This window comes from Lichenostomus cassidix, chromosome 1, assembly GCF_008360975.1.
Source record: "Lichenostomus cassidix isolate B80296 chromosome 1, HeHo_3.0, whole genome shotgun sequence".
NCBI lineage: Eukaryota > Metazoa > Chordata > Aves > Passeriformes > Meliphagidae > Lichenostomus > Lichenostomus cassidix.
The window spans coordinates 18,672,771-18,686,134 of record NC_139479.1 but is presented as its reverse complement, the minus strand read 5'-3'; the positions used below and the strand labels follow the sequence as shown (position 1 = coordinate 18,686,134).

Genomic DNA, 13,364 nt, shown 5'->3' with positions numbered 1-13,364 from the left:
ATTGTATGTATGGTATCAGACCAACAGAGAAACAAGAGAAGATTAAAAAAGTTTCTACCCAGCCATCTGCACCATGAACCTGATGAGCTTTCATTCACCGAAGCACATCACGTAAGCAACCCCAACACTATTGCTGCACTTTGGCTCCTACTTAGCAGAGAAATTGCATTTTGGCACCTAGTTCGTAAGTCTGTAACAAATGACCTTTTCTGTTTCAGTGATGAAAATTCTGTGATAAGCACTGCACCATCTTCCCCACAGGTGTTAGACTGCAGCAAGTCAGACATGGTGATACCTTTCAGGCAGACCTGAGGTTTATTCACAGCAAGGTGAAGCAGCTCCCTACCGTGACACAGCACCCTGAATGGCACCTCAAAGCCTAAGAGAGGCCTCTCATAATGTGGAGTTTAGACTCAGAATCAGACACATCTGATTATTCAGCATCAAAACAAAAAAAAAAAAAACAATGACTTGTCTGTGTGGTTTTTTTGAAGTGTTTCTGTTCTTGTAGCAGGAATGGCAGGAATTAAGACAAATAGTGATCATGTGCATGGTTCCTTGCATTTCTAGGTCTTCATGTTGGTACTTCACTAAAGGTTTTGTATTTTTTCAGTCAGATTGGAGAGTTCCCAAAGCACTGCTCACTTCTAAAATGCATAAATTGGCTTCCCTGGAAACAGCACTCAGCTGGAAAAGAACATGAGTTATAAAAGTAAAAATTACACCAGGGAATAAGAGAAAGAAATCCTCTGCGTTTACATTTTGAATTTATGAAGCACTTTGCTATAGTCAAAATTCACACAGCATAAAATCTTGGTGGGGAGACTGAAGAAAAGACAATTTCAATACCCTGGTTTTCCTTTAGTTCTATGATTTTACCATCTTCCTATATTTTGGTCATTCCTTCCCATCATCCACACCTTTATTCCAAACTCTACTGTCCCCATCAGCTTATCTGGGCACCCTGATACCACCTTATCCTGTTGACAGAAAGCAGTTCAGTCTTCCATACAGCCAGACTGGTGTGATGGAAGTAATGTGTTATCCAAATGCCTAGATATATCCAGAAAAAAAAAAAAAAAAAAAACCACTTTGCTAACAGCCAGTCATCATTCCCTGAGAAAGATGGGCTAATTAGAACATGAGTACATTTTTGCAATTTCTTCAAAACATCATCTCAGGAGCTCTTTAAGTTTTCATAAGGAATAAATTCTCTTCCTGCTTTTTTTTTTTTTTAGCAAGACCTTTAAATCTCCTCTTGCCTTCAGGTAGCTTTTTCTACTGCCAAGAGCATAACACTTCCGTACATTGTTACTGATGCTCTAATTATGAGTGCAGCATTTGCCCTGGAAATATAATAGGAACTCATAGATTATATTATCTAAACTAAGTACTATTTCCCTTCCCACTCATTTGGAAATTATCCCAAATAAAGCCTAACACACAGTTTACAGTTCATGCCCACTTGGGACTACATTAACAGCAGCAGATTTGCATGTAAGTAAATGCATCACAAGTCTATGCTGTCGCAGCTTCTGGTTGATGGGCACTTGGAAATTTTACAGTAAATTCTGTGAAATGCAGCAAGGTTTCTGTGTTTTTAAATCCAACCCATGATTACATAAAGATCTCCATTTCACATTTTATTCTGCCTCTTAGAGCAGGGTTTGAGCCCTCACAGTTGTGAAGAGAAGTTTGGAAATATGTGAATGTTTAGAAAACAAAAATCAAAAGGGTCACTGAGTACATATTTTTAAAAAAAGATCTCTATATTTTTCAAACCATCTCATCTCATGATTTCCTAATGTTCCTGATTGGATTCTTTGGCTGCAAAGGAGTTTTACAGAAGTTTAAAAGAGGTATGGCAGGCTACAAAAAGGATGTAAATACATGCATAGCTTTCTCTCTGTCAAAGCATGATTTGCAGATCTCCTGAATAAAAAGGCAGCTGGAAAGCAAGACACTTCTAGGCATTGTTAACTGTAGAACTAATTGGCTGTTGGTTTGTCATTTGTGACTCTTACAGATATGCTCTCATAGTAGAGAGAAGAACCAAATTAAGAACCTCTGTTATTTATAGTGCTTCAACAGGAGAGTAGTTCTAGTGTACTACATCTGGAAATGAGTATTTATATATTGAAAAAGTTTTGCTATGAAAAACTACACAAAACTCTAAGCATGGATTGTGTATCTTTTAAAAATACAAGCAGAAATACACATCACTGCACTATTGATAATAAATTTAAAAAGCCGCAACAATCGTAAGAAATGACACACTTCATTATCAGACTGTGGTATTACGTACTTCTATGTCCAAATGTGTCCTTGCTCAAGTCACACTAAACAAAGCATATCCATTCCAGATATGAAGTTACAGCAGTGTAACACTGATTATTTTCACTATGGTTAAAAAAAGTACAGGAAACAGATTATCTCAGTGCCTTACAGACAATTACAAAAAGCAACAGAGAAGAGAGGCAGAAAGAGTGAAATCCCACCTCCCTGGTTCTGCAACCATTTATACCTGCTAAGCACTGCTGACTGCATTTCAGATCAGTCTACATGTTTCAGTGTGGCAACTTGTGAACTGCAATCTGGCATAACTGCATGTGAAGAAAATACATCCTTAACTTGCTGTCAAAATCCCAAGCAACCTAACCCATACACATACATGAAATAACTATTTTTTATATTCTCTGAGTGAGGTATCATTTCAGTGCTGTGCATGGTAGTCCATAGTCAACTTCACTTAAAATTTAGCTTTGTTGAATGTACATTCAACTGTTAAATTTTATGATCTGAGATGATGAGTGACTTCTCTTTGAGCAATGTGTATTACACAAATGTGGTTCTCAGCTTCTTTGAAGACCATGGTCAGGTTAACTCTTTCCACAAAGCACCTAAAAGTAAAGTCATTGTGGATGACTTGTACTCAATATAGAAGTAATGCCAAGAGTGTCACTACATAAAAATACATATTAATAAACACATACTTCAATGGGATGGTATACCACCTTCTTGCAATCTCCCCTCTATTCCACAGGATTCTACTTCTTCCTCTCAGAAATAAAAAAACCTAAACAGTCTGGAAATAAAAAGCTCAAATTATTTGCAATGTAGGTTCGCTGAGGAATTGTTTTGGATTGACATAAGTATCACATTTCCTTCTGACATTCTATAGCCTACTGTATTTAATCACAATCAATATTTATATTGCCTGAATTTGACACACATCAAGTAACATGTCATGGCTCTGACATTATACTCAGTGTAGGCAGTTTCCACTTCTTAGGATAACAATTCAGTCTAATATTAAATAAGATTTTAAGACAGCAGATGGCATCACTTAGTTATTTTTAACTGTTACACACTGACCATTTACCGTGTATCATAATCCATTTTTTAAGATTAGTAAATGGAGCTTTATGGACAGCACAGAAAAGGAACATTAAAAAAATACTATTTTACCTATCTGGTTGCCTTGATCTGTACTGAGTGTCCTGCAGGCATTTTAAAAGAGCCCAGTGTTTCCCACAGCTGTAGCTTTCCTTCTTTGGATTCACCAGGTACCTTTGGGCCCCCAGCTGAAGGCATTCTTACCCTCCCTAGATCAGCAAGAGCAATGGCTGGCTTTCACCAACCTGTCAGCTGTGACTACAGCTCAGAGGGGATTTATGGACTTTTCCTCATTTGTTCCCACTGGGATTGCTATCAGAGCTACATCACGCCACCAGGCATAAAATCACAAAATATTTCAAACCATAAGAGAAGTTGCCAATTCAACAAGTCAGAGTTGACAAAAATGGTGAATGCTAAAAAGGCTCACGCGCATTGAGCATCACACAGGGAAGAACAGCCAGGATGAAAAGAAACCTGGCTCTAAGCTTTGAGACGGACTATAAAACCAGATCTGCTATTCCTCCACTTTTCTTTAATAATTTCTTTCTCAATGTTCCTTGTATAATATCCGTGATATTGTATGATGATGTAAAAAAAGGCAGAACCATGTATTTCTGTTGTCACTTCAGATGATATGCAAATTTGAAAAGGTAAACTTTAAAAACAAAGGTGTCAGTACACAGGCTCAAACTGCCTGGGAAAAGGGGAATTCAGAGAAGGCAATGTACCAAGTCATTTTTCTGAACCCTTTTCAGAATAATAAAAACATTCTACACAGAGTATTTAGAAAGTGCCTGTCACAGTAGTTAGTAGGTGTTACAGTCAGAGTGTGTGATCAAAGAGGTGTATTGTTCCATGTACCACTCAGTCAGAATGGATGCAGGAATGCACTGTGGGAAACTTGAGCTTACAATGCCACCACAGAACAGTCAGCTGGACCACCTTCACCAGGCTTGTGGCAAGACTTGTAAATCCAAGGATGGCAGCCCATGGTGCAGACCTGGTGCAGAGGTGGCCCTGTGCTGGATGATTCCTGCTAAGGCCATTGGAATCTGTCTCCTCCTGAGCCACACACTATTCCAGAGTATTACAGAGGGTCCCTTGAAACCTTGCATGAAAGAGATGCATGGGAAATAGGGAATAAACCATACAGCAAAAGGAAAAAATAAGGTCAGAGTACAGCAGAAACTCTCCTCCTCAGCCACACATACACAGCTCTGCTATTCTTTACTCACTCCTCACTTTTTTCCCCATTCTTACTTTTTAAAAATCTATTCAGAGAGCCATGTTGTACATACTGTCTTGAACTTGGAGCTGGCAGTCTTACAGAATATTGAGCAATTCTCTGGAGGTTTCCCAACAGCATCCATACATGATGGATAAGTGCACATGCCCACCAGAATTCATGCTGAGTACTTAGCGTGCATTTCATAGCAGCCAGGAGTTTGACCTGAGCATCTTCTGTTGGCAGTAATAGATTTTCAATGAACGAGTCATGAAAACCAACAGGGCAAAGGAACTTGTGTGGAAGCTATAGATTTCTTCAGGAAACACAAAAATGCTGCAGAAAATACTGAAAACAAACATTAGAAGCAATGAAGAGGTTATAAAACCTTTTCCTTTTTCTATCTTCATAAAGCTCTGTTTTCTCCCCCAGTGTTCAGATCAGCATTGCACTACCAAAGCATTCATCTTTTCTTCTCTCTGCCTAGAGCAGAAACAAGCCTTTTCAGTCACTCAGAGAATGCTGTTATACTTCTGGAAAGCAAACAAAGCTCCAAAAGCTGTGAGGAATAGAGGAGGAAAGAAGGTAAAGTGTCAATCTCTGATACAAATAATTACTCAAATAGTTTTTCTTTTTATGGAAGTCACTTTCTAAGGAGTTGCTAGCATTGCATTAGACAACTTTTTTCCCCCACCCATGGGTTAATTTTTTTTCCAACCTGCTAGCAAGGCAAATTGAATGTCATTGTAGAACGTAGAATCTGTAATAGAATGAATCAAACATATATCCAACAATAATGTGAATCCAAGTTAACAGCATGTTACTAATGTCACGATAATTGGCATTGATACTCACTGTAGCCATATGCTTTCTGCTGAGTCAGTTTTGAAACACCAGTCCAAAAGGTAGTACACAGAAGATAGAAGAGTAAGTTCCTAGAGGTCACCAAATAGTCAATAATGTTATTTGTAGTGAACATCACAACTATAAGAACAAGAATTATCTGATATAGTTGTCTACAGTAACAGTGGTTTGCCTCAAGTGATCCCACCCTGTCCTAACTACGACCTGCAGCTCCACAAAACACAATATGGACACAGAAGCCAAAATCCACAAGACACAAGCTCAAGAGGTCTGTCCTCAGTGTCAGAAGTTATGTCAGGTAGACTCCAAATTTTAGCTGAAGCACACTAATTGAAGTATCAGACCATATTTTAACATTAGAGTTCTAAAATTACAGAGAGGTCTAGTAGGGTTTTCTAAACCAGAAGTGAGTCAGTTGCCTAAGCCCTATTGCACGCAGCAGCTATTAATTCAGTTTAAACACTGTACAATACCACTGAGGATTTCCAGTACAGTTATGCACCTAAGCATTTCCAAATATCTGGTCTACAGGTACAGGTGAAGTGAAGCCCTTTAGAATTCCTCAATATGAAAGCCATTCTGTCCTATTTGATGAATTTTGTGGTAACTGAATCTCACAATCAATCTATGTCTTGTAGTCTTTATGCAGAGGCACACATACAGAAACAGAGGAAAAACATTTTCTAAAATCACAGGGAAAGTTCTGTAGACATGCCTACATTATTTTACAGTCAGCTAGAGCGAGCTTTTGAGCTAACCTGTGTAAATGAAGTATTATATTCTCCCCAGGAGAATTTATTTATTTACTTCTGACAGGAATAACCAGATCTCCAGAGCTCCAACAGCTCTTACCATGAACCCCTAAAGGATTCAGATGATTTGCCTTCCTGCACCTTCAGAACTACTTCCTTCCCAAGTCCTCCTTCCCTTTTTTCTAGACTAGCCTTCCTACCCAAATTCTGAATTTAAATAAGCAGTAAAGACGTTTCTCAAGTGTGCAACAATCTACTTACACCTTTATCCCAATCCCAGCTGTCCTAGGCGGTTTGCAGACACCTGTGCCACAAATGCCAAAAGGATTGGCTGTCTCCTCAGTTCCTTTAACAGAGTGCAATTCTGAAAATATGAAAAATTCTCCTCCTTTTTGTCTTCTACATAGCTTTTGAACTGGTGGTGGGAGGAGCAGAAAGTCTCCCTATCTTGCAATGTGAGAAAAAGCTAAAATTCCCATCAGAAGTGACTCACCAACATTAATCATATATACACCAGATTGAAAGACACTCAGAACATGAAGTCTGAATCCCCACTTCAGTTAAGCAAATGAGAAGCAAATTGCTCGGTACTATCATATTCTTTTAACTGCTCTATCTGTACAGTTTTGCACAATGAAACTGATGAATATGAATTTATTGTTTCTAGCACTGAACTTTCACAGAGAAGCGGTGCTGAATCTTTTGGAGGAACAAGCAGCTGAGAAGCATGCAACTTCCTATGTCTTGAAATGAATAGGCACCAGAGCAAAGATTTTCACATGTAAAACACTCACAATTCACATCACTGGTGATGTGTATATAATGTGTATTTAATGGTGTATTAAAATGAATAGCCTTATAGCTTAACCAAGCAGATAAAGATCAGAATCTTCAATAACCAAATTACACTGCAGTTTGAGATATTTCATCTTCTGTTTGCTTCTTGTGGGCAGTATTGTGAGTTTTCATTCAGTAGCACAAAATCCAACTACAAAAATCCAGAGTGTACTGTTTAGATTCAAGACTACAGCTAAATATCAGGGATGAGGCAGGTTGAAGAAAAAGAGAAAAATAGTAAGAAAAAGTCCTGCTGTCTCCAAAGGGATGTTTGAAAATGAGAGGATGTATTTTCTTATTAAAAAAAACACGACAAAGCCATTTTTGGAAATATGTACATGCTACTTGAATCTTCAAAGCAGGGAATTTCCCCATTCACACTATGTATGCCATATTGCTCTGCATGCTTCATAAACTGGACTTGGGCTTTTTGCCTTCCTGGTATTTTTAATTCTACCTAATACTAACTATCCAGCTCCCACAGCACTATACCCAGAATTACATATGAAGAATATTCTATTAGCCGTAAAAAACAGTATAATTACAGAAAGTAAACTACACTCCTCCTATTTTGCAGGGAAGCATTTCAATGCCCAGAACTAGATTACAGTCTGTCACAGTCCTGTAAATTCAGGACAAATCAAGTGCTACTCTAACATTATCTTGGCATAAAAGAAATCAAGGCCTTGCTGCAATATAGTGCTTGAGCTACTGCCAAGTTAACAATTTCCACTGGCATTTAATTACAGTGTCAGGATGAGCAGGGCTGCTTTGAGCAAGAAGCTTGTTCTGTTCAAATCAACACTTACCAGACAAATAGGTTTAATATGCAGCAATGTGTGACACACAAAACCAGGCAAGGATGTAAATTTAGCTCTTCACTGATTGCTAGAGAAAATTCAACCCAAATATTATAACTATCACTGCAAATAATAACACTTACATAAATCCTACCTATGTTTTGCAAACATAAGAGCAAAATGGTCAGATTTTCTTCTGGGTAGACGTATTTAAAAGAGTCCTGGTTTAAAACTGGGTTCTGATACAGTTTAGACATTTTTACTTCCCTAGAGAAAATGCTAGCATGACTTCAGAGCTTCATTCTGTTCTAGTTCATCACACAACAGAAGAACTTGCTGCTTTGGAGAAATCACATCTTGTCCCTCTCCAAAATCTTGACAAGGTACAAGACCCCAGAATGAGCTAAGTGATAATCTCATTCTGTGGCATGGGAGCATGGCTCTTTGTACAAATATGCTGGCTCAGATTTAGGTCACAACCACTCACTTTGAGAAGCTCTTTGAGGCAGATTGATATTGTCCCCTCATGCTTTGAAAAGAAATCAGTGATTTGACTTTGTCATCCCGAACCTGAGGTACCCCTATTCACTTCTGAGACACTTAGGTCTGATTGTACATCACTCAAGAAAACAAAATCCAGACAGTAGAATCCCAAACAGGCCATGATGCCACATTTAACGGGTCCCTAGTAATGCCAGTCAGCTAATTTAGCAATTGAGAAAAGAGTTAAATGGGACCTACCCGGCAGGGTGGAACAGCTGTAGAATCCAGCACAGACCAAATACTGTCTCTCTCTGGTGTAAGTGCACAGGAAGACAACTTTGCCAGAAAGGAAGCTCACATCAACCTTTCAGTAATTGTTAGCAGGAGCAGGACCACACTCATTTGTTCTGTTTTCACACCTTGTTTACAGAAAATTTTCTAATGTCTTAACTAGCAAAAATGCTTGACAGAAGGCAAGCCTTTCCACAAAGGCTAAAACAGAGCCAGACTCAGGTTCACAACTTCTCATGAGGTTCCTGAAGGTATTTATTTTACAGATTCAGTCACTACTTTGTAAAGCAAGAAACACAGAGACCATTAATTTTTGGTGACTAGGCTTTTTCACAGTATTGTGACATGTTTGGGAAAAAAAAAAAAAGCACTCCATAGAAAGGGCTAGAAACATCTTAAGATGCAAATGCTCCTGAAGAATAACTCCATGTCCTCTGGGTAAAGATTTTATGTAATAAGAAAAAAGAAAGATGGGTGATAAAGTGATCCAAATTGCTACTGATGGTCCCAATGCCATGTTATTGTAGTCTGATGTGTAAAAGAGTGCAAGATCTTGAAAACTCATATTAATAATGTACAAAAGTTCAGTCTAAGGACTATCACTGTTACACAAGATCCTATGAAGAGAACATCAGAAGGTAAGCCTTTGTTTCTCGGTCGATTTTGAGAACATAAAAAATGACTGCTTGATTTTACTTTAAAAATTAATATCTCTACTCTTCTGTGCAGTGTTAAAAATGTAGAAATAATACCTCACACCATTTGAGAGTTGTGACTAGTAAAAACAAATCAACCATGATCAGCTTGCAAACTATGTTTATAACAACATCTACAGCATATTGAATCCACAGCAGCAGAGGGGACCAATCCATATTCCTGTGAAGCACCTAGCTCTCAACAATCACTCCAATTTACATGTGAGAAGACCAAAACAAAAGGTTTTTGCCACATGCCTAATAGAGACTGCACATAGGTGTTTAAATTTAGACCAGGGAAAGTGCCCAGGTTTTCACAGCCCTTCTGGCAAGACCAGTAAAATGTCAGCCTGGTCTCCACACCTCAGCCCCACCACAACACACTAAGGTCCACAAAGCAGTGACTGAAAAGGCAAAAAGTTCAGGCAGTGGTCTTCCAGAGGTACATGTAAAAGGCCATGTGCTTACAGGACAAAGAGATGACCACAATTCTCACTCAAAAACATGCAAATAGGCTCTTCTGTAAAAAAAAAAACCAAAAAAAAACCCCAAAAAAACCCACAAAACACTTCATGGGCAGAACACTAAGCAGATATGGGAATATACTTCTGAGGAAAAAGGAAAAAAAACCGAAACACCAAAAAACCAAAAACTAAGAAAAGGGTGAAGGAAAAACAACTCCTGAAGCCAAACCCAAAAATCAAGACACCACCAGCACTGCAAAAAAACCCCAAAACCAAACCAGTAGAATCAACTAAAATAAGCATAATCAAATAGATTACTCATTTTAGGCTATTCTCTAACCTAGTGGCTTGTAGCTCTGCCAAGAAACTGGAGTTGGAGCCTCCCTCCCAGCCATGCTGTAGAACAGTAAACCCAGGTTTTGTGGGTCCTGTGCAGCCCTGCCTGGCAGGTCTGTGACATGGCACCGGCTTTGTCCTTTCCATGGCACAGGGAGCTTAGGCACGCACTCGAGGCTCTAGTTGTTTCCCCCTCCACCCCGCAGAAAAAGCCAAGCATTTCCAAAGTGTGTTACAACTTTGCAGTTTGACACTTCCCTCCCTATTTTAATTCAGCCCCAAGGAAATTGTTTAAGGTCAGCACGAAACCATTTGTAGAGGCAGGAATAGAAGTCCCCACCAGCCTCAGACGTGGACCACACCCTGCTTCTCACTGCCCAAGTATGAGTGCATCGCTCAAGATCCAGGGCTTAATCCTTTCTCTTCTCCAGATGCTTTACAGCAAGTGTTGTCAGACAGGCTGGGACACAGTGTGAAGAGTGCTAAATTTCAAGTACATTTCTCTACTCTTAGGACTGATTCCTTTTTCTTGTCTGTTTAGAAGCATACTGAAGTAACAAACCATTAATAACACAAAGGTCTTTGGGAAAGGCCTCAGCAAGATGCTCAGAAAGTCTTCTCCAGTTTGTGATTCATCTGTTTCCTCTCAACCTTAACCTGACATGTTGGCATGTTATTAATCTGTGTGATGCTTCAGATATTTTCAGTAAGTCTTAGATAAATTTTCCTAGCATTTAGACTAAATGGGAGTTTTCATTCATGTTATCTGAACTTATTCATTGATCAGAGAAGTTCTAAGCTGACAATGCAATGATATGGGGAAAATAGAAAGGGGCTGATCTGAATATGGAAAATCAAAAATTGCAAAGCTATCTAAATAGAGAACTCTCTTGAAATTTGAGTCTCCACCACAAGGGGAAGGTTTTATCTTTCACATTTCTAATTAATTTCTACCAGTGTCAAGTACACCAAATACACTTGCTTTTGCTTCTACCTAATGATACAAGAGTCAGAGAAAATTGCGTTGGTAAATGACCAGTCTTGATTGTGGTATAACAAGAAAGGAACAAAAGAAGGATCACGAAAAACTGTAGGAGCAAGCATTAAATACCTGAAGGAAACAATTCACAGGAAGTTAATGAGTAGCCAAAATGGGACAGAGCAGGAAATCAACAGTGCTAGAAACCTATGGAAGAAAAGCAGCAAATGTAAACAAGGAGAACACAGAATGAAATAGGGTGTTGACAACAGGCAAAGAAAAATTCAGGGCAATACAAAATGAGGAGAATTGAAATGACCAGTCAGATGCAGGAAGGTGAGAGAGGAAAAAAAAGGCCCGAAGAGCCACAAATAATTTTTAATAATAATGCACTATTGAAAGAAAATGACATGATATACAAATTTTGGCAGCCCGTCAAATTTTAATTACCTTTTCAATTACTAATTATGTCTTCTCATTAACTGAATGAGAAGACAGACTTTCAAGAGTTTTCATATTAGCTTTTTTTTCCACATCTACGATCTCATCACAGTGGAGAACAAAATCCCATCAACAACCAGAACAGGATGTTTGCTAACAGGTAATCTCTGTCCCTTAACACGACAAGAAACCCCAAGCAAACATCTATCCTAAATGAAGAACAAGGCAGAAATTTCAGTTACATCAGTGGAATAGGATTTTATACGTCTTTGTGATAATAAGCTGCTCTGAGAAAGCAAGATATCTAAAATGGAAATTATGTTTTAATTTTTTTTTGTAGTCTTAATTGGAATAATTACATCTCCAACCATATGAGCATCAAGGAGAACACAGATAACGAGCATTAGTAGGCACACATGATATGACCACACCAAGTGTCACATATACTCATCTGAAGCATCTCCCTTTCTTCCTAACTCTTTGCCAGACCAATTTCCTTTTAATTGACTAACAGACACACAGACACTGTTGGGCCCAAAGCCAGTGTTATCAATTCCAGGTCATCTTCTATCCCTGCTCTGTGGGCAGCAGCACAGGGAGGGCAAAGTCAGGCATTTCCCCTGCAGTCTTGAAAGGGGTGGCAGTGCTTCGTGCAGGACAAAGCTGTCACAGCTAGTGCTGGAACTAATGCCTGCCCAAAGTGCAAAGAAAGATACCTGGAACTTTGCTCCTCCTCCTTTAGGGATAGTACAAGAATGTTGTTAGTTACAAACTACAGAGGAAAAGCCAATTGCACAACTGTCAATTATGATGGCTTTCAACTACATGAGTTAAATCTTAAAATTATATAAATTAAGGTTCATTGGCCATGGGATCATTAACTCATTTTTTTACTACTGCTTTTTTCTAAAATTACTTCAACAGGCAGTTTATTCATTTAAGATAGAGCTTTAAGTCTTCTTGCTCAAATTCAATGGGAACACTTATACAATATATGTCACAGTGAATTAATGTGCATTAAAATCCAGCCTTTGATCAGACTCAATATATAGACAGTAGTGCTTACTCTGGAGCAACCTGGGAAGACATCCTTTCTCTTCTTTTATTTTCATTTTAGTACTCAAACTAATTCTTTCAATCAATCATTCTTAATGCTTGATTAAGAAAGATGACAGCAGGAATAATCTCTCAGAGAACCCAATATAAATACAAATGCCATTTCAGAACATCTGTTATAGTTTAGGTATCATTAATTTTATGTTGAAAATGTAAAAAAACCCGAATTAAACTGATACTGTATATCTAGGAAACCCTGATAAAGTAAAAATTCCAGTTCACAGCTCTGTAAGACCAGAGGGTTTTCTGTATATTGAAGAACTGCATAAAATGCAGAGCAAACAAAGATTAATCACTACACTCTAAAATAAGCTATGTCTGAAAGAACACGCATTGACTTCGGTGCTCACGGTCACCAAAAGGCAAGAATACATTTTACAGCTTTTACACAACAAAACTGAGTCTGAATTTGTAGAAAAAAAATGTTCGGAGTACCTGAAATTTTGCTGGAAATGAGAGAAAAGTTCAAAGGAAAGCAAACTTCCATTTTTGCAGTGGAGAAGGCAACAGTGAGAAAATTAATCTTGTACATTAGTCTTAGCATTCCTCACAAGTGACTCAGGCCTGCAGAAGAAAACATTCCCACTATCTGGTTAGAAAACGTCATTTTTCCCACACAGAAGGGAGGAAAAAAGCCTGAGCATGGCTGGTTTTACTACTTTCACCCTGATTAATTGGGTTG

General features: G+C 38.4%; 1 protein-coding gene across 4 annotated transcripts in view; it reads right to left on the bottom strand.

Annotated features, from left to right (window-relative positions):
* ARHGAP6 (Rho GTPase activating protein 6) overlaps positions 1-13,364 on the bottom strand; it is a 319,510-nt gene that overhangs the window by 118,716 nt on the left and 187,430 nt on the right. The window contains exons 1-2 of one of the 4 annotated variants that reach the window (XM_085052194.1): positions 6,502-6,578; positions 5,480-5,559 (exon numbers count right to left, since the gene is read on the bottom strand). The exons of 2 other annotated variants lie outside the window; for them this stretch is intronic. In XM_085052194.1, the coding sequence (XP_084908320.1) occupies positions 5,480-5,488 (9 nt within the window). In that variant the 5' untranslated portion in view covers positions 5,489-5,559; positions 6,502-6,578. Of the gene's footprint in view, positions 1-5,479; positions 5,560-6,501; positions 6,579-13,117; positions 13,253-13,364 lie in introns of those variants that run through there. One more of the 4 variants, XM_085052223.1, reaches the window with a different exon arrangement.